A 26,470-nucleotide genomic window follows, 5' to 3' on the forward strand; every position below is an offset into this window, starting at 1 on the left:
ATTTTAGAAGGAATCCTTGTTTGACCGTCACTGGGATGGTATCACAGATGGTAATGACGGAACACAGACGTAGTTGGATAGATGAGCTGGAGCGGTGGTTGTTGCTAAAGTCTGATCCCATTTCCTAGAAGACAAAACAAGGCAAACACCCACGAAAGGGGAGAGAAAAGAAAACAGAGAGAAAATGCAGCTTCTGAGTTAGCTGTCGACTTTCGTTTGCACCCTCCTCCTACTGGAGAAACGGGCCAGTGCGTGGTCTGATCAGCCACTCCGAGGCCTTGCAAACTTGTACCAGGAACAGGCTGTCAGGCCATTGCTTTTAGCTGCCTCTTTCAGGTCTCAGGCTGTGGCCGTGTTGCAAAATACCCCATTTTGGCTGGCCAAGCCGGACTCCTGTGAGACAGAAGGAAAAAGGAGAGGGCTTTGAAAAAGGAGGAGTGAGGTTGGGAAGGGGAAGGACATGTGGGGGATGGGGGGGAAAGAGCCCAAGTCTCACATCACAGGTGGCATTTGGGAATAGCTGGCGCTGGGGTCATCCGGCTCCCTCTCTGTGGCCCAGTCTGGCCAGCACATCTCTCAGGATTAGGATGAAGATGGTCTGGGGTCCCAGCAGAGGGTGGGGGAGGCAGTCATGAGGATGAAGCATGCTCCAGTCGCCAATTTCCCCTCCAAAGTCTCTTTCATTAAGGGCCTGAAAAGGAGGTGGTGGGTGGAATAGCCCGTCCTCTCATTGTTTTGTCCATCAGCTGGGCCTAATTGCTGACATGCCAGTTTTGGTTCACTGATTTTTGGTCTCATGCAGTCTGGTTTACCAGACATGTTTTTAACATAGTCCTTGAGTTATGTCAGCAGGCTTTTTGTATGGACTAATTCAGTTTTTCTGTCTCCCTTTTGTACCTTTTCCCACCAAAAGTTTTAGCTTATTGTGACATTTTGTGAACTTTCAGTCACTTCTTACAGTTGAATTTACAATGAGGATTTATTTGTAGGCCCAATCATTACAGCCCACCATGCGACATTCTGATTAAAATATCAGCACTATCCAGTATCAGTGAAGTGCACATCAGATGGATCAAGAGCTGGCTGACATCTAAAATGTAGTTATCAATAGAGAGTCACCATTGAATGGTGGGGTCCACAGGGATTGGTACTTGGCCCAACGCTAGTCAACATTTTCATCAGCGACCTGGAAGTCCATATAAAATTACTGCTGATAAAATGTGTGGACGACTTGAAGATTGGGGTCTGAGGAGATCAGACTAGATGATGATGTGGTCTCTTCTAGACTTAGTTTATGAGTTTCCAGTGTGACGCTAGGCAAGAGCGTTAGAGCGATCTTTGACCGTATAAACGGAAATAGGAGTAGGGAAGCGATGTTACCTCTGTACAGTGTTGGTGAACACTGCAACCAGTTCTGGTGTCCCCATTTTTAAAAGGATGTTGAAAAGCTGGAGAGGGTTCAGAAAAGAGAGAGAAATGATTCACGGGCTGGAGAAAATGCCTGGCAGTGAGAGGACCCAGGAGCTCAATTTGTGTAGCTTCTCACAAAGACGACTGAGAGGTGACTTGATTACAATGTAGAAGTGCCTGGGCACTAGAGGGCTCTATACTCTAGCCTCTAGCGGAGACAGGCAGAACACTGGCTGGAAGCTGAAACCTGACACATTCAAACTAGAAATGCGGTGCACATTTTTAACAGTGCGATTAACCACGGCAACAGACTCCCCAGGGAAGTGGTGAGTTCTCCAATTCTGGATGTCTCTAGATCCAGACTAGGGGCCTTTCTGGAAGATGCTTTATCTAAGTGCCAGTGGCTGGGTTCGATGCAGAGGTCCCTGGGGAAACAGAATGACCCGTCAGACACAGGAGGTCAGATGATCTGATGGTCCTTTCTAAAATTAAACTTTATGAGTCTGGGACCCGTCTGGTCTGCTTCCCTCACTCTGCTGCGCAGGGATCAGGTTTTCTGCGGTCTCCTCCATGGAACTCAGGTTTTGTCACCACTTTGCTAGCACCAACATCCGGAACGATGGTGACTCCCTTCTGCTCCGGTGCTGACGTGTCTCGGAGGCCTTCCTTCGAGCGTGCGGCTAGTGTAGCCGATGTGCAGGCAATGGGGAGTCAGGCTGTGCTGAATTCACTCTGCTCTGCTCTGCTCTGGGCTCTGGAGAGCTGTGGAGACGGGAAGGGTCGTCAGTTCTGGTGTGTTAGGGTCAGGGTAGCAGGGGCGAAGCAGCGGGACCCCTCAGCTCTCTGGAGCTCTGGAATGAATTCTCAGGGTTCATTTTCTGTCAGCCTGAGGTACAGCGGGACAGCACAAAGCCTCCCTGCGTTGCTGTGGCCATAGACCGCAGGATCCTGAGGAGAGAGTGCTGGGTCTGTGAAATGGGGAGCACAGGGACAAGGGGTGCGGTTGAGATATTGCTGGGATGCCAGGATCTGTTTAGTGAGTCTCAGGATCCGGACACAGTAGCAGAAACAGTGACCAAGCCAGTTTGGCAGGAGGAGGAGGAGCCTGCTAGAGCAGGTAAGCAGCGTGTGCTCTGGGGCCCGATGCTGCCGGCTCGGGGAGAGCTGCCTTTAGTGTTGGATAAAGGAGCAGTTACGGTCTTGTCTGAGTGCGTAGCAGTGTGTCTCTCTCCATGTCCTGCTAGTCCCTGCTCCCCACCCATCACTGCTCAGCCCCTCCCTACCTGACCCCATTCAGTGCTCCTCGTTATCTCTCCACTATTCTAAGAACATAAGTACATAAGACCACCTGATCAGGATGGTGATAGTGACTGTGAAATGCTCAGGTTGATTAGAGAGGCCATTAACATAGGAAACTCAATAATATTAAGGGATTTCAGCTATCACCATATTGACTGGGTCCATGTCACCTCAGGATGGGATGCAGAGATAAAGTTTCTTGACACCTTAAATGACTGCTTCTTGGAGCAGCTGGTCCTGGAACCCACCAGAGGAGAGGCAATTCTTGATTTAGTCCTAAGTACAGCACAGGATCAGGTCCAAGAGGTGAATAGAGTTGGACTGCTTGGTAATAGTGACCCTAATCTAATTCAATTTAACATCCCTGTGGCGGGGAAAACACCCCAGCAGCCCACCACGGCAGCATTTAATTTCAGAAGGGGGAACTACACAGAAATGAGGAGGTTAGTGAAACAGAAATTAAAAGGTACAGTGCCAAAAGTGAACTCTCTGCAAGCTGTGTGGAAACTTCTTAAAGACACCATCATAGGGGCTCAGCCTCGGTGTGTATCCCAAATTAAAAAACACAGTAAGAGAACCAAAAAGCACCACTGTGGCTAAACAACAAAGTCAAAGAAGCAGTGAGAGGCAAAAAGGCATCCTTTAAAAAGTGGAAGTTAAATCCCAGTGAGGAAAATAGAAAGGAGCATAAACACTGGCAAATGAAGTGCCAAAATACAATTAGTCAGGCCAAAAAAGAATTTGAAGAACTGTTAGACAAAGACTTAAAAAAAATTTTGCTATTACTTTTTAAGTAGATCAGAAGCAGGAAGCCTGTTAAACAACCAATGGGGCCACTGGACGATGGAGATGCTAAAGGAGCACTCAAGGATGATAAGGCCATTGCAGAGAAACCAAATGAATTCTTTGCCTTGGTCTTCATGGCTGAGGATGTGAGGGAGATTGCCACACCTGAGCCATTCTTTTTAGGTAACAAATCTGAGGAACTGTCCCAGACTGAGGTGTCATTAGAGGAGGTTTTGGAATAAATTGATGAACTAAACAGTAATAAGCCACCAGGACCAGATGATATTCACCCAAGAGTTTTGAAGGAACTCAAGTGTGAAATTGTTTAAGCTGCAGAAGAGAAGAGTGAGGGGGGATTTGATAGCAGCCTTCAACTACCTGAAGGGGGGTTCCAAAGAGGATGGAGCTCAGCTGTTCTCAGTGGTGGCAGATGACAGAACAAGGAGTAATGGTCTCAAGTTGCAGTGGGGGAGGTTTAGGTTGCATATTAGGAAACACTATTTCACTAGGAGGGTGTGAAGCACTGGAATGGGTTACCTAGGGAGGTGGTGGAATCTCCTTCCTGAGAAGTTTTTAAGGTCAGGCTTGACAAAGTGCTGGCTGGGATGATTTGATTGGGGATTGGTCCTGCTTTGAGCAGGGGCTTGGACTAGATGACCTCCTGTGGTCCCTTCCAACCCAGATCTTCTATGAGTCCAATGCACATGATCCTCTTAGCTGCTGGCACTCAGCATGCACCTGTTGGTGTCTTGGTGGTGAAGTGTCTCCAGCAAAGATTTGTTCCCTTAGAGTGGGCGGGTGCAGGTGCTTCTCAGTGTCAGGATCTTCCCTGGCTCGGAGTAAATCAGTGCCATGACCAAGGCCACCAGCCCTGGGGGCTCTCTGCTCCAGCAGACTCTTGTTTTGAGAGCGCTTCTGCACCGTGCTGAGCTGACCTCTACACAAGGGCCCTTTTGTGCTGGACTTCTTGGCGCTGCTCTGGCAGCGGCGAGTTGTTAGCCTGAGTCCAGGGAGCATGTGGAAAGATTCCTGCAAGGTGTGCTGAGAGCAGCTGCAGCTTTGTCCGTCTCACCAGTCCCAAGGGCTTGGATTCTTCCTTCTGCCTGTGACCAGCGCCGGAGCGTACGATCAGGCTCCTGTATGTGCACCATTGAGTCCGACACCACCAGGGACAGGGAGTCTTCGTCCTTCCGGTGTTGGAGAGGTTTCTCAGAAATGTGTGAGGCCGAGCTGATGCATCAGCTGCCACCATGTATCACCTTCAGCATCAAGGCTGAAAATCTGGCGTGTTGCTTGAAAACCACTGAGATTTCTGACTTCTGCTTCCCTGCCTGCCTGCTGGGGCATGGCAGCTTGCAGTGGAATCCCATCCAGTTGCTAGATCTCGTTCAGCTTGGATGCGTGAATCAGTTTCACCCCATTGCGCTGCAGGGATCCCTCCTGAGGAGCTGCTCAGAGCAGAGGTGAGCTCCTCAGGCAGGTTTTCTCATCCAGCATGAGAAACGGCCTCTTCTCATTGTGGCCCTCTAGAGACTGACTGCATTGGCCAAACCGGACCGTCTCTACGCAAAAGAATAAATGGACACAAATCAGACATCAAGAATTGTAACATTCAAAAACCAGTAGGAGAGCACTTCAATCTCCCTGGACACTCAATAACAGACTTAAAAGTGGCAATTCTTCAACAAAAAAACTTCAAAAACAGACTTCAACGAGAAACTGCAGAACTAGAATTAATTTGCAAACTGGACACCATCAAATTCAGCCTGAATAAAGACTGGGAGTGGTTGGATCACTACAAAAAGTAATTTTCCCTCTGCTGATACTCACACCTTCTTGTCAGTTGTTGGGAATGAGCAACGTCCACCCTGATTGTATTGGCCTCGTTAACACTACAAGGGTAATTTTCCCTCTGTTGATATTCGCCCCTTCTTGTCAACTGTTGAGAATAGGCCACTTCCACCTTAAATGAATTGGCCTCGTTAGCACTGATCTCCCACTTGGTAAGGCAGCTCCCATCTTTTCATGTGCTGTAATATATATACTGCTCACTGTATTTTTCACTCCGTGCATCTGATGAAGTGGGTTATATCCCACGAAAGCTTATGCCCAAATAGATTTGTTAGTCTCTGAGGTGCCACAACGAGGTGCCTCGTTGTTTTTGCTGATACAGACTACCACGGCTACCACTCTGAAACCTAGCTTCCTTGGGAAGTTCCAGGTGTTGCCCTGTCCCCTCAAAACTGGCTTGGAGCTCTCAGCGTAAGGATGCCTGCGTCAGTGTGGCTGTCGGAATGACACCTCTCTCTGTGGAGGGACAGCGTCCGTTCTCAGTGCAAGGGGCTGCATCAAGGGGAGTCACCAGATGCCTGGGAGGGCTCATGTCCATCTCGGGTGTCAAGATGTTCCCATTGCTAGACAGTTGGCTAGTTTGTCCCCGTTCTCCCCAGGCATTCGAGGAATCATTCAAGGTGTTCCAGGCCCTCCGTTTCTGGATTCGAGAGAAGTCCACTCTCGTGCCTGCCCAAAGAATCTCCTTTGTGGGGCCATCGAGGGCTCAGGCCAGGCCAAGGCAATTCTTCCAGGGATGTTTGCCAGTTACCCTTCTCCTGAGAGAGGATCCTCGGAGATCAGTGTGAGTCTGCCGGGGACTAAGGGACGCCTGGTTTCTTCACACATACATTGGTGTAGTTGCAAATGAGGCTGCGACAGCGCTGGCTGGCAGCAGGATTCGCGCTCAGTGCAGATGACGAGGCATTGCTCCCTTGGCCACCTCTTGGTGGAAGCTCCTAGATGCTGGGCTGAAGGGAGTGCAGCTGAGTTCTCGGAGCCCCTCCATTGGGATCATCACCGAGGCTGTGGCTGGTTCCCCAGAGCGGACAGCTCGTGGCAGTGAGATGTTTGGGTAGCAGTGTCTGGAACTGGGTGCTGGGGGAGAGGCTGTAAAGTCGTCTGTGCAGCTGCTCAGGGGATGTGATGTTGTGTTGCCCAGTCACAGTAGAACACTTCCTATTCTGTCACCAAACAAGTGCATATTGCAGAACAGTCAGGAGGGAATGGCTCTGTGGGACTGGTGCTTGGCCCGTCATCCAGCCAGCAAAGAGAGTGCTAGAGATTGCCGTGGGCACTGGGAGGAAGGCTGGGTATGGTGGTTGGAGCACTAATCTGAGCTGTGGGAGACCTGGTTCCTGCTCCACAGCAAACATCCTTTGTGATCCTGGACATATCACATCGGGCTTGTCTTCATGGGACGTTACTGTGCAAAAAGCCAGAGTGTGAATCTACAGCGCCCGAGCTTTCTGCACAGTGACGTCCCATGTAGACAAGCCCATGGTCTGTCTCTCTCTGCCTCAGTTTCCAACTGCAAAATGGGGTAATAGTCCTGCCCCCCTCACGGGGGCACTGTGATGATAAATACACTAAAGATTGTGAGGAGCCCAGATGCAGTATCTATGACAGGGACAGTAGTCCTGCTTGAAACAGGCCCCAGTGGACCTGCTGTTAAAGAAGTGGAGGACCCCACTCCAGCAAACATCAGCGTGAAGTGCCCTACAGTCTGCTCCAGAGACTCCATCCCATGGCCATGCTGGACTGGAACATCTCTCCACTGGTGATCAAACGGACACATGACAGGCCAGAGCTTGAGTCATGCTGGTTGCTCCAGCCTGGGCTAGGCAATGTGGCTGTATGGCCCTCCCAAATCTCTTATGGGAGCCTTCATTTTTCCTACTGGTACCCTGAGCCCTGCTGTCTCAAGGAGATGGTCTGACCCTGCCTCCTGTTCGGGAATCGCACCTCCTCGTGGCCTGAATCTCAGAGCAGTATTTCAGACCTGCTGAGCCCAGCGGGAGTGCAGAAGGCATGCAGAAAACCCTCTGTCCTGGGGAGTGAAAAGGTTTTCTGTGGGCAGCAGATAATGTTTGCCTGTTCTCTGCCTGTCTAATCTGTTTGGGACTGTTGGCTGGACCTGAAGTCTCTGGGCCGTTCCTTGTCTTTTCCCCATGAAACCCCCAGTGGAGAGTCCTGCTGATTTTAGTCACGCTGCTGTTGCAGGATTCCTGAAGCCCTGGCGAATACCTCCAGAGAGCCTGCTACACCGTGGGACCTTTGCCTGGAGCCCTTGGGCGTGTGCTCTCTCTCCTTCCTGCCTTTGAAGACCCTGGTCCATATCCTGAGGATCTGGCCGGATGGTTTCATCACCATTCTGTCAGCAAGCGGAGTCATGCTAGGTCTGTGCTATGAGCGAGGGGTGCAATCCCCAGCTCACATAGATGTGCTCGAGAGCTAGCTCCCATTGAGCTAGAGCGTCGAGACGTGTAACGTCGCTGAGGCAGACCCAAGCGATGTTAGGGGCTTGTTCCTTCACCCGCTCACTTCCCTGGTCCTTCTCCCATGAGCAGAGAGCAGCAATCCTCGAAGTCCGAAGGTGCAAACAATCCGATGTTTATTGGGGTGAACTTCCAGCAAGCATGATTCCAGTTTCCTTCCTTAGTGTCCCCCTTCCCAGCTCTGACACCACAGAGCCTTACCTGTGTCCCTGTTCCCATTCCCCCCTTTAGCAAAACATGATTCCAATTTCCCCACCCCCATTCCCCGTTCCCATTCCCCACCTTTCTTCCTGATTGACTGCAGACTATATAGTAAAACTTGAGTTCCGCTTAGCTATACCTTAACCAGCCATTTTACTGAAATGTAACTAACCAATCCTAACATATTGTAACATGATTATTTAACCAATTAGATCCCACCACCTTAATTAGTTTACACCCAGCAAAATTAATCACACAGCAGACAGAAACAATCCCAGAACCAGACAGAGATTATACAGACAAACAATGGGGAAATGGGGACTACAGTGACAGAACAACACAGAAATGAGGATTTCACACCCCAACTATCGATAAGTGAGTTCTTGCCAGACAGAATGCTATCAGACTAAGTTTCCTTTTACATCTTCTAGGCACTTCCCTTTCTCTGGAGGCGATAGACGTTATCAGGACAGGATTGTATCCTAACAGACCAATGGCACCTTATTTCAATGTGACTAGTTTGGGATGTGAGGAGGTGACCGGTCGCTTCCCAGCTATGGCTGCCTCTGCTGCTTAGCCAAAGGCCTTAGCCTAAGCACAGGGCCTCAGACTGTCACAGTAAGAGAAGGCCCTTACACCGGCCGACAGTGATTTTGATTCTTTCTATTATACCTCTAGAACTGGAGGATGGTGTGGATTGCACTCTCAGCAAATTTGCGGATGATACTAAACTGGGAGGAGTGGTAGATACGCTGGAGGGGAGGGATAGGATACAGAAGGACCTAGACCAATTGGAAGATTGGGCCAAAAGGAATCTGATGAGGTTCAATAAGGATAAGTGCAGGGTCCTGCACTTAGGACGGAAGAACCCAATGCACAGCTACAGACTAGGGACCGAATGGCTAGGCAGCAGTTCTGCGGAAAAGGACCTAGGGGTGACAGTGGACAAGAAGCTGGATATGAGTCAGCAGTGTGCCCTTGTTGCCAAGAAGGCCAATGGCATTTGGTACTGGCTGCAGGCAGAGGCAGGAGCCGGCACGGGGTCGCTCTGAACTGCTCTGGAGGTGCAGTGGGTGGGGAAAGCCGTCTGATCCTAGCCCCTCTCTTCTCTCTTTCAGTGGCTCAGAAGGTGGTGGCCCTGCGGAAGAAACAGCAGCTCTCCATAGGGCCCTGCAAGTCCCTGCCCAATTCACCTAGCCATTCGTCTGTCTCTGCGGCCTCTATTCCTTCTGTGCACATCAACCAGGTGAGAAACGGGACCCCACCCCTAGCAGCCCCCGCTGACTGAAAGGTAAAGGCTGGGTCTGCCTACCCCCCGTCTCTGAACACAAGCCCTAGAGTAGCCAGTGCAGCTGGTGGGGGGCTGCTGGCCTAAAGCCCAGAACAGCTCTCTGCCTGCCTGCCTGGGGGTCAGGGGCCTGCAGGGCAAGCAGCGTGGAGCCCCTGACGAGAGGGAAGATACCAAACACCAGCCAAGTGACACTCGGCTCTGGGAAGGGTGATTCCAAACCCTGAAGATCCTGGAATCCAAAGTGAGGGTGATACAATCTTTCGATTCAGCGTGGGAGCCTGGAGGCACCAATAACAGAGTCCCAGGAGGCAGGGAAGCTATAGACTGCAAAGGTGGCAGGGCAGCTAGAGCTTAGCCAGTCTGGCTATGTGACCAGGTTCCAGGGCCCCCGAGGCAAACTGTCCCCTTCCTGGGCCGGGACATGCAGCCAAGGGTGGCCTGCAGAAGGAACAAACTCTGGCACATAAGGTGTGTGCGGAAAGGGGGAGCCCAAGAGGGAATTTAAAGAGCAAATATCAGAAGACATGGAAACAAATAAAATATTGTCGGAGTGTTTGAGAAGCAGGAAGGCTGTGAGAAAATGGGTGGGTTCCTGGGAGCCCTAGGGGGAAGGGCACAGGTAAGGAGGAGGAGGACATTGCCCGAGCCATCAGTCTTCAATCCAGAGAGGATGCTGGGAGATGGCTGCCCTGGCCCCGGGGTAAAGATGAGGCGCTGTCCGAGACGGAGGTGTACGAGAGGAGGTGCTGGACATGCTGCTCAGTAGGGAGCAGCAAGTCTCCAGAACAGGATGTTTGTGTGCCCAAGAGTACACGTCTTTTATTCGAGTCAGCTCCCACAGCAGAGACCTGGAAGGTGCAAACACTGTCCCTGAGTCTCAGGCCTGGGAGCCTGACTCCTGGAGCACTTAAAGTGGTTAAAACAAGGATTAAACACAGAACTGAACATGCTGAAGTGCTGAGGAGATAACGGACAAAGCTGCCAGAATGAGCTGCTAGCATCTTTCAATGGGTGAGTTTCTATTCAAGTTCATGGTCTTGGTCCCTACCTTAAAGTTACAGAGTTTGACAGCCAGAAGGTGCCACCAGATCATCTGCCTGACCTCCTGTCTAGCCCAGCACCTGCCCCTCAGCGCAACAACCCAACTGAGACACTCGGGTGGCGACTGATTTGCCACAGGCAGAGACTGGGGGGGCTGAGGTGCCCAATGCTCGAGCAATGAGAGAGACCCAGATAATCCCAGCGAGTGATCTGCGCCCACACAGAGGGAGGCGAGGAGGTCACAGCCAATCTGACCTGGGGGAAGAGTCCTTCCTGGCCACACATCTAGCAGTTCATTAGACCCTGGGCATTGGAGCGAGAACCAGCCAGCCCAGCACTGAGAGCACGCCTCTTCCTGCAGCCCTGGCCCTCCCTGCCCACTGATCTCCGCACACCCTCAAGGGATCTGAAGCCAGTCCGTGTTCCCTGGGTCTCTCGCTCCCAGCTACTGAGAGGAGCCATTCCGTGACTGGGGCTCCTGTGGCAGGGGGTCTCGTCCAGCTCTGCCCATTCCACACCCAGGACAACGGGCAGCTTGGGAGCCTCATTCTTCTGCTCCTGCCAGAGCCTTGGCCCCCACGGCCCACCTCGGGCAGCGGCTTGGCCTTGTTCTGCCAGCAGGCTGCACACACCTGGCACTCATGGGCTCTCTAGGTAGCCACTGGGGTTACCCGCTAGTTCCAGTCTCTTCCACCCACCTTCAGGGACGCTTTTCATGAACCATTGCTGAGAAGAGGGGGCCTTTGTGCTCCGTCAGGGGCAATCAAGGAGGGGTCTTGCCTTTTGGAGGCCAGGGTTTCTCCTCCCATTGTTCCCCCACGCCTTTCCTTTTGGGCACGTGCACTTGATCCTGGACTTACCATGTCCCAGCAAATTCACCCAGCACTTCAGGGGTGGATGGTAACCCTGAGCTCCGTCAAGCCCAGCCTAGATCCTTGGGATACGTTCCCAGCTCTTGACATGCCGGGCACTTACATACCCGGGGCCATGCATCTGGCTTACAGGGGTATCTCTGAGTCCCAGTGCAGGTCGCTGCCATTCATAGAATCATAGAATATCAGGGTTGGGAGGGACCACAGGAGGTCATCTAGTCCAACCCCCTGCTCAAAGCAGGACCAACCCCAACTAAATCATCTCAGCCAGGGCTTTGTCAAGCCTGACCTTAAAAACTTCTAAGGAAGGAGAGTCCACCACCTCCCTAGGTAACCTATTCCAGTGTTTCATCACTCTCCTTGTGAAAAACTTTTTCCTAACATCCAACCTAACCCTCCCCCACTGCAACTTGAGACCATTACTCCTTGTCCTGTCATCAGCTACCCTGAGAACAGTCTCGCACCATCCTCTTTGGAACCCCCTCTCAGGTAGTTGAAAGCAGCTATCAAATCCCCCCTCATTCTTCTCTTCCATAGACTAAACAATCCCAGTTCCCTCAGCCTCTCCTCATAACTCATGAGTCCCAGTCCCCTCATCATTTTTGTTGCCCTCCGCTGGACTCTTTCCAATTTTTCCACACCCTTCTTGTAATGTGGGGCCCAAAGCTGGACACAGTACTCCAGATGAGGCCTCACCAATGTCAAATAGAGCGGGACGATCACGTCCCTCGATCTGCTGGCAATGCCCCTACTTATACAGCCCAAAATGCCATTGGCCTTCTTGGCAACAAGGGCACACTGTTTACTCATATCCAGCTTCTCGTCCACTGTAACCCCAAGGTCCTTTTTCCTGAACATTTTATATCCATCCATGACAGTACTCCAGTCATGTGAGTTATCCCACCAAGTCTCTGTTATTCCAATCACATCCTAATTCCTTGACTGTGGCAGAACTTCCAGTTCTCCCTGCTTGTTTCCCTGGCTTCTTGCATTTGTGTATAGGCACTTGAGATAACTCGCTGATGCTTTCTCAGTATGAGGCAGGAGCCCTCCCCTCTCGCGCTCTTCTGCTCTTGCTTCCCCCTGGTATCTCACTTCCCCACTTACCTAAGGGCTTTGGTCTCCTTCCCCCGGTGAACCTAGTGTCACGGAGTCCCCAGGCGATGCTCTGGAACTGCTCCCTATGAAGCCAGTCAGATCTCTGGGGGAGCCTCCTCTCTGTGAGCAGCCTGTCTCCAGGCAAAAAGCTTACACAGCTTCCACCTTCCTGGGTCTGACCTCGGAGCATTCAGCATCCCCCGTCCCTCCATGCGCTTCCCACAGCAAGTCCACGCAGGTGGGGTCCTGGGGAAGCCAGAGGGTCCTGCCGCCAACTTCACAGTCAGTCTTAGCCAGCCAGTAAAACAGAGGTTTATTAGACGACAGGAACACGGTCCAAAACAGAGCTTGTAGGTACAGAGTACAGGACCCCTCAGCCGGGTCCATTTTGGGGGGCAGTGAGCCAGACAACCACGTCTGCACTTCACTCCTTCATCCTCAGCCAGCCCCATACTGAAACTCTCTCCAGCCCCTCCTCCTCTGGGCTTTGTCCCTTTTCTGGGCCAAGAGGTCACCTGATTCCTTTGTTCTCCACCCCTTTAGCTCTCTCCTTGCAGGGGGGAAGAGCCCAGGCCATCAGTCGCCAGGAGACAGAGTGTCAGCCATTTATGTACACTGGCCCTTTGCTCTGCAACAATTACACCCCCTTATCCCACCACCTAGAGACTTAAGAAATGCCTAGGGGAAACTGAGGCACCCCTACAGTATTCAGAGGAAACATTAAGAACAGTCCCACTTTGTCACACCTAGTTTAAAGCCCTCCTCACTAGGTTAGCCAGCCTGCTTGCGAAGATGCTCTTCCCTCTCTTCGTTAGGTGGAGCCCGTCTCTGCCTAGCACTCCTCCTTCTTGAAACACCATCCCATGGTCAAAGAATCCAAAGCCTTCTCTCCGACACCACCTGCGTAGCCATTCATTGGCTTCCACGATTCGACGGTCTCTACCTAGGCCTTTTCCTTCCACGGGGAGGATGGACGAGAACACCACTTGCGCCTCAAACTCCTTTATCCTTCTTTCCAGAGCCACGTAGTCTGCAGTGATCCGCTCAAGGTCATTCTTGGCAGTATCATTGGTGCCCACGTGGAGAAGCAGGAAGGGGTAGCAATCCAAGGGCTTGATGAGTCTCGCAGTCTCTCCGTCACATCGTGAATCCTAGCTCCTGGTAAGCAGCAGACTTCTTGGTTTTCCCGGTCGGGGCGGCAGATAGATGACTCAGTCCCCCTGAGGAGAGAGTCCCGGACCACCACCACCCGCTTCCTTCTCTTGGGAATGGGGGTCATAGAACCCCCATCTCTAGGACAGTGCATCTCATGCCTTCCAGTCGGCAGAGTCTCCTTCTGCTCCCTTCCCTCAGACGTATCATCTGGTCCACTCTCCGCCTTAGGACCTGTGGAGAGAACATGAAAACAGTTGCTTACCTGTATTGGCGTTGCTGGTACATGGACATTCCCCTTTTTTCTTCTGGAGGTCACATGATGCCAAATTTCTTCACCGTCCTCCTGTCCCCGATGTGCAGCCTGCTCTGAATCTTCAGAACATTGTGCCCGTAGAAGCATATCCTGACGTCTGTCCAGGAAATCTTCAGTTTCTCTTATGCAACGCAGGGTCGATACCTGTTGCTCCAGACCTTGAACCTTCTCCTCCAATGTGGAGACCAGATAAAGTCTGCTTTGTGCAGATAAAGTCGCTTCTGTCCTGTGGAAGAAAGACAAACATGGCACATCCAGTGCAGGTCACAACAGCTGAACACCCCCCATCCATATTACTGTCCTTCTACGAGCTTCCTCAGATGTTGCAGTAACTTCTCAGAGAAGCCTGCAAGATGGAAGCCTCAGTAGGCTCTCCCCAGGCAAACTCCCTCTGTTAGCCTCTCCACTGTTCGCTGCTCAGCTGGTTCACAGCGGGCTGCCTCTTTATAACAGTCAGGGCCACTCAAGGTCCACCTGGAACAAAGCACTCCCAATTCACACTTTTCAAGCACACGGTCAAACTGACAAACTGTCCTCACAACAGACACTCAGATACTCACCAACGCAGCCCTTAGCGCACTCCTCTCGGACAGATTCCAGGCAAACTCCCTCTATTATCCTCTCCACTGTTTGCTGCTCGTGGCCCCAGCAGGCTTTACCAAGCACCTGGCAGGAGGGACAGCTGTTCTCTGATGTTGGGGCACATGCTGGAGAGAATGCAGGAGGTTTTGGTAATATTTCTATAAACACTATGTGTGACTCAATGTACCCTCTCCCTTTATGTTGCTACCCACTGGGTGTGAAGGGGTTAACTTCCTCTCTGGGACCAGGAGACTAAGAGCTTGGTGTGGGAGGCAGAGGAGGCACAAGGCACTGTTGAGGCCTGGCCACATCTGGGCCTCTGCGGAGATGCTGGAAACCTCCGTGACGGCAGATTAGTTTAAACTATTGGAAGCAAAGGAAGCTGAAGCGTGAACCCATCGAGCGGAGACAGAGAAACTGAGGCGGGAGCAGCTGGGTGTTAGGTGTGCAGCTGCAGACACCCAGACCTGCAGCTGGAGGGGGAAAGAGGGTGGCAGGGAGTCGGAACATCTACTTCTGCCAGCGTGGGCTCTGCCTGAAACTTGGTTTCCCCGTGCTGACCTGAGGACTCGGAGTCCAGGTGACAAATAAACGCTGCCTTGTTGTGACTGGGCCATGCTGCAGACTGGGAGTGTCGCTCCCTGACAGAGGGACGTCTCTGCAGGAGTCTAGGGAGCTGCGCTGCGAGTCAGACGGGGCTGGAGCCCACAGGCCTGGTCTGGGAGCAAGGGTCTGTGGGGTTCACCATGGGGAAAGCTAAGCCTAGAGCTCTGCAAACCATGGGGGTCCTCCCCGAAAGTATATCGAGGCCATGGCAGAGCTCACCCCTGGAGAGCCGTGACATGTGCACCCCGCCTCGCAGCCTGGTTTGTCCAGGGCAGATCCCTGCAGGACAGCTGCAGTTCTGAGTCTGTCTCATGCCTCGGTTTGCAAGGGAACCGTGCCAGCGGTCTCTGGCTTTGTAGGAGCACTACTGGATTCCAAAGACCTTCCAGCCTCCGGAGAGATCCCAGCCCATCCTTTCACCACAGCCAGCCACGCACAGGCTGCTGGGGCGTGTGGCCCATTCCCCTGGCTGAAGGCAGTCTACCAGCCAGCAGACACGGTGGGGACATCCATCTCACTGAGCCAGAGTCAGTCTGAACAGGGGGGCCTTCCATTCACCCCTTCCTACAGCAGCATCCATGCCAGATGCTTCCGCACTGGGGTGGGGAATGCCCCCGGGTCTGTGGGCCCTGGAGAGCCCCTCGTTCTATGGTGGATCAGAGCAGGCCATGTTGTAGGCAGGGCTCTGGGAAGCATGTGGCTCTCCCTCTCCTGACAGCACCATGAACCATGTGCTGTGTCAGGAGTCAGGACAGGGCTTGGCCATCTCTGGTCCGGAAGCCATTCCCACTGGGCAGCACTAATGAGTGAGAGCGGCCTGGCCCTCTCCGTTGGCAGGAAGCTTTTGTTGCCCCAGGAGGGGCTCCGGAAGGAAACTCTCCTCAAATCCCTGTTCCCTTGGACAGATCAGTTTGCCAGTAATCAGAGCAAGTGCCCCCTGCTCTGCTCCACACGCAGTCTCCCACATGCCTTCCTCTTCTCATGAACAGGAGGTCTCCTGCATGCTTTCTCCAGGGCTTCATCTCCAGGGTCGTCAGGGAGAATAGATGAGATGCAGCTACAATGAATTGTGCAGCTCCTTTTGAGGCGAGACAGACCTGCTACGTGTGTCCGTATGGCCTGCTCCCACTTCCAAACATCCTGGATCTTCTGTTTCAGAAGCAGGGGCAGATCCTTCAGGTCCATGCCACTGGCCACATGGATGTTAGCTCACTGAGCATCACCAGAAGATCCTGCGCCACAGATGTCCATGGCATCCTCATCCACAGCAAGGAACCACCCACCAGCTCCCTCTGCAGGGTTTTCTGTCTGGGGTACTCGGACACACCTGGTTCCTGTACACACTCCTGCCCTGGGTGAACTGTCTCCTTCACTTGTAGCAAACCAGTCCTGCCATCACTTAAGTCAGAGACCCCCTGGCTGCAGCCTCTGCCTGCCATCCGCCTGAGCCTACCTGGTGCTCGCCCCCTGTGGTCCCCCAGACTCCTCCAGGGTGTTAATCCATCAGTTAGAGGGCCCAGCTAGCAGCTAAGCCTAGTCCACCTGGTCTGCGGGGACCCAGGAAGGACTCAATGGCTTTCTTGGTGGCTGTTGTCACAGCCAGAGATGGTGGGCTGCAAGCCCTGATGCCTCACTTTCCTACGTGGTGCTCGTAGGGATGGGGGAGGCTCAGTCCCTGCCCCAGGCCTTCTCCAAGGTGTGTTCTCGCTCCCACCTGAAGCAGGCAGGTGACCTATCTGATTTCTCACCCTGGGGAGGCGAGGCTGCATGCCTTGGGTGCTCAGAGAGCCCTTTCTGTTTATCCAGATAGGACAAAACCACTCAGGAGTTGCCTTGTAGTTTGCAGCCCGCAGTGATAGTTCTGGGGGCAATCTTTTCCCCAGAGATTATCCCAGTGGGCCAGCCCAGTTTGGTGTGAGCTGCAGGCCTCTCCCCTCCTGTGGGCATTGGCGCTGCAGCTCCTTTAGCGAGACTTAGGACCCTTGCTACCAGAGAACTTGGCAGGGTTGCATCATGGAGTTCAGTCTGCACCTTGACACTGTGTTACTGCCTAGATCTGGCTCCCTCCTCAGACCTCACCTGCCTCGTTTGGGAGCTGCTCGCTCGTCGTTGGATTGTCAGCAGTGCGTGTGGATTCACACTGGCAGGAGGAGGAGATGGTTGGGCAGATCCTGCAACCTGCGCTCCTCTCGCACTCCTTGGAGGCCGTCTTGCCCTCTGGATCAGTGAGGGAAAGGCACGGTGGGGGAGGCTGCATCCCCCGGTGGGGTGACTCTGGGAGGAGTGCCGGTGAAGACACAGTATCCAGGCGCAACCCCAATGGACGCTGCTGGCCAGGAGGCCCCGCATGTGCCCCGGCAGTGGGATCCACCCAGACAAATGTCACCAGCAACCGGTTACTGTACAGTCAGGAGCCATTCTTTGTACAGTGTGGACTTGGACTGAGGAACTCACTGCCACGAGGCCGCATGGGGTCCGAGGGCTGGCAGAAGTGAGACAAGGGTCCGGTGTTTGTCTGGATACAGGTGCATCTGGAGCTGCCACAGGGGAGTGACAAGAAACTGAAACAAACCCAAGAGTCTGGCAGGGCTCCCTGGCCTCCTGCTTTGGGGTGTTTGCAGCCTCCACTGGAAGGGGCAGGAGAGAAGAGCTGCTCACCACAGGACTTCTCGGCCTTCCTCATGCAGCCGGCACTGTGCCAGGAGTGCCTTGCCTGAACTACTCTGGCTGGTCCAGGGCTGCTGGGACAGTCTGTGTGGCGGGGGTGCCGAGAGCCATTGAACCGAACGTACCCTGCGTACAATGGAAACCCCACTGCACCCCTAGGTCCAGCACCGAGGGGCTAGTCCTACGGTCCTCAGAGAAGTCAGCCCTGCTGCAGCGTCACGAGCCGCATCCCAGCCCGGGGAGAACTCGGAGTCAGCGTTGTTGTGAGTTGTGTGGTCCCTCGCAAGCTCCATGCCCTCCGTTCCAAGCCCTTGTGATTGGAATAACAGAGACTTGGTGGGATAACTCACATGACTGGATTACTGTCATGGATGGGTATAAACTGTTCAGGAAGGACAGGCAGGGCAGAAAAGGTGGGGGAGTTGCACTGTATGTAAGGGAGCAGTATGACTGCTCAGAGCTCGGGTACGAAACTGCAGAAAAACCTGAGTGTTTCTGGATTAAGTTTAGAAGTGTGAGCAACAAGAGTGATGTCGTGGTGGGAGTCTGCTATAGACCACCGGACCAGAGGGATGAGGTGGATGAGGCTTTCTTCCAGCAGCTCACAGAAGCTACTAGATCGCACGCCCTGGTTCTCATGGGAGACTTCAATCACCCTGATACCTGCTGGGAGAGCAATACAGCGGTGCATAGACAATCCAGGAAGTTTTTGGAAAGCGTAGGGGACAATTTCCTGGTGCAAGTGCTAGAAGAGCCAACTAGGGGCAGAGCTTTTCTTGACCTGCTGCTCACAAACCGGGAAGAATTAGTGGGGGAAGCAAAAGTGGATGGGAACCTGGGAGGCAGTGACCATGAGTTGGTTGAGTTCAGGATCCTGACACAGGGAAGAAGGGAAAGCAGCAGGATACAGACCCTGGACTTCAGGAAAGCAGACTTTGACTCCCTCAGGGAACAGATGGGTAGGATCCCCTGGGGGACTAACATGAGGGGGAAAGGAGTCCAGGAGAGCTGGCAGTATTTCAAGGAATCCCTGTTGAGGTTACAGGGATAAACCATCGGGATGTGTAGAAAGAATAGTAAATATGGCAGGTGACCAGCTTGCCTTAACAGTGAAATCCTAGTGGATCTTAAACGTAAAAAAGAAGCTTACAAGAAGTGGAAGGTTGGACATATGACCAGGGAAGAGTATAAAAATATTGCTCGGGCATGTAGGAATGAAATCAGGAGGGCCAAATCGCACTTGGAGCTGCAGCTAGCGAGAGATGTTAAGAGTAACAAGAAGGGTTTCTTCAGGTATGTTGGCAACAAGAAGAAAGCCAAGGAAAGTGTGGGCCTCTTACTGAATGAGGGAGGCAACCTAGTGACAGAGGATGTGGAAAAAGCTAATGTACTCAATGCTTTTTTTGCCTCTGTCTTCACTAACAAGGTCAGCTCCCAGACTGCTGCGCTGGGCATCACAACATGGGGAATAGATGGCCAGCCCTCTGTGGAGAAAGAGGTGGTTAGGGACTATTTGGACATGCACAAGTCCATGGGGCCGGACAAGTTGCATCCAAGAGTGCTAAAGGAATTGGCGGCTGTGATTGCAGAGCCATTGGCCATTATCTTTGAAAACTTGTGGCGAAATGGGGAAGTCCCAGATGACTGGAAAAAGGCTAATGTAATGCCCATCTTTAAAAAAGGGAAGAAGGAGGATCCTGGGAACTACAGGCCAGTCAGCCTCACCTCAGTCCCCGGAAAAATCATGGAGCAGGTCCTCAAAGAATCAATCCTGAAGCACTTGCATGAGAGGAAAGTGATCAGGAACAGCCAGCATGGATTCACCAAGGGAAGGTCATGCCTGAATAATCTAATTGCCTTCTATGATGAGATTACTGGTTCTGTGGATGAAGGGAAAGCAGTGGATGTATTGTTTCTTGACTTTAGCAAAGCTTTTGACACTGTCTCCCACAGTATTCTTGTCAGCAAGTTAAAGAAGTATGGGCTGGATGAATGCACTATAAGGTGGGTAGAAAGTTGGCTAGATTGTCGGGCTCAACGGGTAGTGATCAATGGCTCCGTGTCTAGTTGGCAGCCGGTGTCAAGTGGAGTGCCCCAGAGGTCGGTCCTGGGGCCAGTTTTGTTCAATATCTTCATAAATGATCTGGAGGATGGTGTGGATTGCACTCTCAGCAAATTTGCGGATGATACTAAACTGGGAGGAGTGGTAGATACGCTGGAGGGCAGGGATAGGATACAGAGGGACCTAGACAAATTGGAGGATTGGGCCAAAAGAAATCTGATGAGGTTCAATAAGGATAAGTGCAGGGTCCTGCACTTAGGACGGAAGAACCCAATGCACAGCTACAGACTAGGGACCGAATGGCTAGGCAGCAGTTCTGCGGAAAAGGACCTAGGGGTGACAGTGGACGAGAAGCTGGGTATGAGTCAGCAGTGTGCCCTTGTTGCCAAAAAGGCCAATGGCATTTAGGGATATATAAGTAGGGGCATAGCGAGCAGATTGAGGGACGTGATCGTTCCCCTCTATTCGACATTGGTGAGGCCTCATCTGGAGTACTGTGTCCAGTTCTGGGCCCCACACTACAAGAAGGATGTGGATAAATTGGAGAGAGTCCAGCGAAGGGCAACAAAAATGATTAGGGGTCTGGAACACATGACTTATGAGGAGAGGCTGAGGGAACTGGGATTGTTTAGTCTGCAGAAGAGAAGAATGAGGGGGGATTTGATAGCTGCTTTCAACTACCTGAAAGAGGGTTCCAGAGAGGATGGCTCTAGACTATTCTCAGTGGTAGCAGATGACAGGACAAGGAGTAATGGTCTCAAGTTGCAGTGGGGGAGGGTTAGGTTGGATATTAGGAAAAACTTTTTCACTAGGAGGGTGGTGAAACACTGGAATGCGTTACTTAGGGAGGTGGTAGAATCTCCTTCCTTAGAAGTTTTTAAGGTCAGGCTTGACAAAGCCCTGGCTGGGATGATTTAATTGGAGATTGGTCTTGCTTTTGAGCAGGGGGTTGGACTAGATGACCTCCTGAGGTCCCTTCCAACCCTGATATTCTATGATTCTATGATTCTTGTCTGAGTCGGCTTCCCTGGGGTGCCAGGGGCACTCTGAGGCGGCCCTGCCGTGCGAAGTCGCTCGGGGGGTTGTAGCCACCCGGGGGCAGCCTGCTGGCGGGTCCCAGGCGTACCCAGCGCGCTCTCTCTCTCTCCCCCGCAGGCCACGAATGGCAGCGGCGCCTTTAGTGACTACTCCTCCTCCGTGCCCTCCACCCCCAGCATCGGCCAGCGGGAGCTGCGCATCGAGACCATCGCTGCCTCCAATACGCCCACCCCCATCCGCAAGCAGTCCAAGCGGCGCTCCAACATCTTCACGGTGAGTGTGGCCAGTGGCGGGACGCGCCAGGCGGGCGAGGGGGGCGTGGGCCCATCGGCACAGGGCGACCCTGCTCCCAGCCATGCGTGTGCTCGGGCCATGGTGTAGAGCGTGACTTCTGTGGGCACGTGGGGGCGGAGAGGCTGTGGGGAGCGCAGTGCAGTGCGTGTTTGTGTGTGTGTGTTTGTGCATGCATGTGTGTGCGTGTGTGAATCCTCCCCGAGTATGTGCGTGTGCGTTCTCCGTGTGCACACGTGTGTGCGTCCTCCGTGGGCGTGTAGGAATCCTCCCCGTGTGTGTGTGCATTCTCCGTGTGCACACGTGTGTGCGTCCTCTGTGTGCCTGAATCCTCCCCGAGTATGTGCGTGTGCGTCCTCCGTGGGCGTGTAGGAATCCTCCCCGAGTATGTGCGTGTGCGTCCTCCGTGTGCACACGTGTGTGCGTCCTCCGTGTGCACACGTGTGTGCGTCCTCCGTGTGCACACGTGTGTGCGTCCTCCGTGTGCACACGTGTGTGCGTCCTCCGTGGGCGTGTAGGAATCCTCCCCGTGTGCGTGTGTCCCCTCTGCGTGCATGAGCATGTGCATCCTGTGTGTGTATCCCCCATGTCCGTGTGTGCGTGTGCATCCCCCTGGCGTGGGGAGCGAGGGGTGGCTCTGCCTGCCTGGGCGTACAGTACTGGTGCCCCTTTCCCATCGCTCCCCCTGGGGCCATGTCCCCCGAGCAGGGGCTGACGTCCCCAGAGGCTGGGACTCTGTTTCTGCATTGGCTGAATAAGCCCGGCAGGGTCTCATGGGCGGTGGTGCTCAGAGCCAGCAATGGCACATGGAGTCCCTCTTGCATCCATGTGTGACGCTATCTGGACACCGAGGGGCCCCTGCTGATATGTAGGGGGAGGGCTGGGCATGTTTGAACCAGGGGATTGAGGACGACATCATGGGGAGTCAATTGGGGACATTTACAGCTGTTATTTCTGCTGGTTGTGTTTGCACCCCATCTCTCAGCACACTCTACACCCATATGCACACACAGCCACCCCACTGTCCCCAAGGCACCTGGGCCCCCCCACACACCATCCCAGCATGCCCCACGTGCACCTCCATCCCCGTCTGAACACACACAGCAACTGGGAACTCCACTGTTCCACAACACCCGCACACCGGTGAGCACACCCGCCCTCCGCTCCCCAGCACCCGCACACCGGTGAGCACACCCGCCCTCCGCTCCCCAGCACCCGCCCACCAGGGCGCGCACCCGCCCACCACTCCCCAGCACCCGCCCACCAGGGCGCGCACCCGCCCACCGCTCCCCAGCACCCACCCACCAGGGCGCGCACCCGCCCACCGCTCCCCAGCACCCGCCCACCAGGGCGCGCACCCGCCCACCGCTCCCCAGCACCCGCACATACCCACCTTCCCAGTGTGCATACCCATATGCCCAATGCATACACCTCTCACCCACCTGCACCTCCCCAACACCCTCGCCCCCAGTGCACACAGTTCCCACCGTGGACCCCGCTGCTCCCCAACACCCTTCAGCACGTGCACCCCCCACATTCTCTCAACAAGGGCCTGTAGAGTCTCCTACGTGGTCATGCTCACTGTTGTGCTCCTGTTCTAATGGATTTCCTGCTCCCTCCCCGGTCGTTACTCTCGCTCATGCTCACACTTGCTGTTGTGCACCAGTGCACACCGGTTCTCTCATGTGCTCTCATGCTTGTCCACACACCCACTGGTTCTGGACTCGCCGTCAGTTCATGTTCACGCTCTCCCTTTCGTTCCTGTTGGAGCGCGTCAGGCTTGTGGTGACATGCTCATTCTCAGCTTCTTCATTCTGGGGCTCATGCTTCATCACTATGGAAGTCATCAGTCGGGGCTCACGCTTGCTTGCCGTCTCTAGGGGTACCTGCTTGCTTGCCCTCTTTTGCTCAGTCTGGGGCTCAGGCTTGCTTGCCATCTTGAGGGGGTTCCTGCTCGCTTGCCTTCTATGTGGGGCTCACGCTCACTCAGTCTGGGGTTCACACTCACTCTCTGGGGGGCACGTGCTCGCCATCTTGAGGGGGTTCCTGCTCGCTTGCCTTCTATGTGGGGTTCATGCTCGCTCAGTCTGGGGTTCTTGCTCACTTGACTTTGTGCTGGGGCTTCGCTCACTCATGCTGGGGCTCAGGCTTGCTGGCTGCACGCACATGACTCACATAGGGTGGTGGTGGCCGTGGCAGCAGCAGGATTTGAAGGTGCTGATTCCCTCCCTCCCCCCACAGCTGGGCTGGGCAGAGCAGTTTGTCCGGCCACTAGCGTGGCCAAGCACCCCGTCCCATTCCTGTGTACACAGTGTGGGAGAAGCGGCAAGGCCTGCTCTCACTGGGTCAGCTGGCCCCTCTGGGTGGGTGTGCAGGGCCTTGCCTAGGTTGTTAGCATTGGGGAGAGACACGAAGTGCCCTGCTCTGGGAGCAGCTCACCCAGCTCCGAGCTGCAGTTTGTTCCCTGGAGTTTCATCTGCAGGCCTCCTCCCCTCCGGCTGTAAGTGCCCTGCTGCCTGGGGCCTCTCCTGTGCTCCCGTCCCTGGGAGTGAGGTGCAGACAGACGGGTGTGTGGCCACCAGGTGGAGACTGACTCCCGTTCTCAGCGATGGCTGCCTCCCAGGCTAGCACTGGAATGCAACTCCGGAGCTCGGCCTGCTGCTGCCTCTGGCTGCCCGCTGCGTGGCTGGCCGGCCTGTCTGTCCCCACCGCTGACAGACTCATGTCCGTGTTCTGAGTATAACTTGCCAAACTCTTTATTCTTTCGATATTTGCAGATATGTGCCACTGTTTCCAACTTTTCATCTACAAAAAGGCCTTTCCAACTCCTTCCAAATTAGAAGATCCAGGTGGTTACACACGGCACCTCTGTACAAATTCTCTCACTTTTCATTGCCTCTCCAGGGCCGGATAAGGGATGGGCACTGGGATTGATCTAAGATTAGAGGCTCGCCCGCCCGTCCTCCAGCCAGCATGGGTTCCCCTCCCGGAGACACGCAGGAGCCTTTTAACCCCCCCCCAATGTAAAGTCTAGGAAGCGCTGAGACGGCCTCTGCACGTGCACTCTAAGCTGGGACATTTCTGGGCCTGCCGGATGCTGTTTAGGCCCTTTCCATGTTCCGGGGATGCCAGGCGGACGACCCTCCTGGGATGGAAAGACCTGCAGACCCAGCGGGACCAGGGCAACGGCAGCCAGCGGAGACGGATGGGCCAAGGGACGCTTTGCTGCCCGCTAGCACCTGCTGCTCGCACTCCGGCCCCTTCCTCCTTCCTGCGTTTTCCTGCAGCCTGCATGGACTCCTGCTCCTCCTCCTCCTCCTCCTCGCGGCAGAGCAGCCATCTGTGTCTCTTTCTTTTCTTCTCTTTCGATCTCCTGGCTTTATCCTGGGCCCAAAAGCGAGCAGATTGGTGTCCCAGGCGCGCAGGGCAGACGTTTCTTTCTGATCCAAAGCACATGGGGAGCTCCCCACCTGAGGGAGCTCGTAGGACACAAGGGAGAGACGTTGTGGCTGCCCTTTTGCTGCCATTGTTGTGATTCTGAATGTATTGATTGTGCTCCGTGTCGTGTATGACTTGATATTTTCCTGTCTTAAGCACCTTGAATGAGTTCTGCTCCACAGACTGTATATTTCATATTGTATTTACTGGAGTTTGCTCTCACCACAGCCATCCTCAAGGAGTATCCGATACTGCTCTAGACTCTCTAGATGTATACTAGATAGTTATTGTCCATGCTCTTTTGTAAGGGGCTGGTCTCTCTGCCCAGTGACCTGTGCTACTTTGTATGGTGCAAGTGTGTTCACAGAATAAATCTGTTGGATTAGTAGGAGTGTGAGTTCCTTTCACTGCCTTGGCCTCTCCTGCTTCCATCCATGCTCCACCGACATCCCATGCTCTTCCTGTTTGTGTCACCGTGTGCTGTGTGCCCCCGAGGGAGTGAGGAATCAGGGGCAGCCCTTTGCTGTGAGGAGAACGGCTTTGGGGCAGGGTGTTAGATGTTTGGGGGGCTGGGTGGGACGCTTGGGAGCAGGTGGGCTCCGGGGAGGCCAGGATGGGAGTTGAGGCTGATTGCAGCGTCCTTAGAGGGGATGGGGAAGAGGCTGCCCTGGGGATCGTGTGCTGGCCCAGCGGGGAGAAAAGTGGGCTGTGTGTTCCTTCTTCCCCTGCCCCTGTGTCTAATGCGTCTGTGTCTCTTCTCTTCCAGTCTCGAAAGGGCGCAGACCCGGAGCGGGAGAGGAAGGTGCCGGAGTGCAAGGCGGACAGTATCGGCAGTGGGCGGGCCATTCCCATGAAGCAGGTTCGGATTCCCCGGCCCCCCTAACCATGCCAGAGCACTGCCCGCTGGGGCAAGGGTCCTCAGGCCTCCTGAAGGGCAGCAGGGCGTCGCAGCCTGGGCCGGGGCGTGGCAAGGGGAGCATATGCCATGGGTGCACGCTGGGCTAGGCCACGCGGGTGTCCCAGTGGGAGCGGGGCAGTGTCTGTCTCAGGCTCATTGTGTTTCCATGCATGTGTCGCTGTCACCGGCTCTGCCTTCAGCGTGTGAGTGTGCGTGTGCGCAGCCCCCCATGCGTGTGCGCGCGCCATACGTTTGCCATACGTTTGCCATACGCGCGCTGGTACCAGTGCTCCCCAGCAGAGGGCAGCAGAGCGCCGCCCTGGCCCTGGCCCTGGCCCTGGCCCTGGCCCTGGCTCCTGGCCCGGGTTTGCTGTCTGAGGACACGCAGGCGCTGGCCTCCTGTTGGGGAGCCACACCCTGTGGCCCGGCGGGGCCCAGCTGCGAGCCTGCAGGGCCAGAGTGAGCCAATTCACACTGGGCAGCTCAGGTTCTGCTCCTTCCTTGGGGGTCGCGGGGGAGAAGTGACTCCAGCCTGCGGCCCCCTCTGTGTCCTGCAGCCCCGGTTGTGGTGCTGGGGACAGGGTCCAGGGGTGGCGGATGGTGGGAGCAGGGCCAGGGGCATCTCTGGTGCAGTCACGAGGATGGGGCCCCAGGGCAGCGAGCGAAGGGGAGGGGAGAGGCCAGGTATCGTTGTGTTTCCATGGCAGCTCTGGTGTTAAGACTGGGCCAGGTCTGGGTCGCTTGTGGGAAGGGGCAGGCAGGGACGTTCTGGCACCGGGGTGTTGGGGAGGGGTCTGTGGCTGGCTCTGGGGTAATGGGGAGGGGGTCTGCGGCTGGCTCTGGCTCTGGGGCGATGGGGAGGGGTCTCTGGCTAGCTGTGGTACAGCAGGCTGAAGGCAGGGAGGCCATGGAGGCCAGCGTGGCTCGGGCTCTGGGTAGGAAGGGGGACAGATAAGATGCACACCCAGATCATGCCCCCCGTCTCTCCTTCTTCGGGTGGGTCCTGCTCATTGAGTCCTTTCCTCCTCACCAAATTGGAGCTTGACCTGAGGTCGCTGTGGGCTGTTTAATCCCCTGTTTCTGTTAGCTGGGGG

The 26,470-nt window shown here is 54.4% G+C and overlaps 1 protein-coding gene across 4 annotated transcripts in view; it reads left to right on the top strand.

Annotated features, from left to right (window-relative positions):
• AGAP3 (ArfGAP with GTPase domain, ankyrin repeat and PH domain 3) overlaps positions 1-26,470 on the top strand; it is a 232,337-nt gene that overhangs the window by 105,068 nt on the left and 100,799 nt on the right. For 3 of the 4 annotated variants that reach the window (XM_073334978.1, XM_073334976.1, XM_073334977.1), the window contains exons 7-9: positions 9,143-9,270; positions 20,867-21,022; positions 25,245-25,337. In XM_073334978.1, the coding sequence (XP_073191079.1) occupies positions 9,143-9,270; positions 20,867-21,022; positions 25,245-25,337 (377 nt within the window). Of the gene's footprint in view, positions 1-9,142; positions 9,271-20,866; positions 21,023-23,817; positions 24,870-25,244; positions 25,338-26,470 lie in introns of those variants that run through there. The other variant, XM_073334979.1, reaches the window with a different exon arrangement.

This window comes from Lepidochelys kempii, chromosome 2 (assembly GCF_965140265.1).
Source record: "Lepidochelys kempii isolate rLepKem1 chromosome 2, rLepKem1.hap2, whole genome shotgun sequence".
Lineage (NCBI taxonomy): Eukaryota > Metazoa > Chordata > Testudines > Cheloniidae > Lepidochelys > Lepidochelys kempii.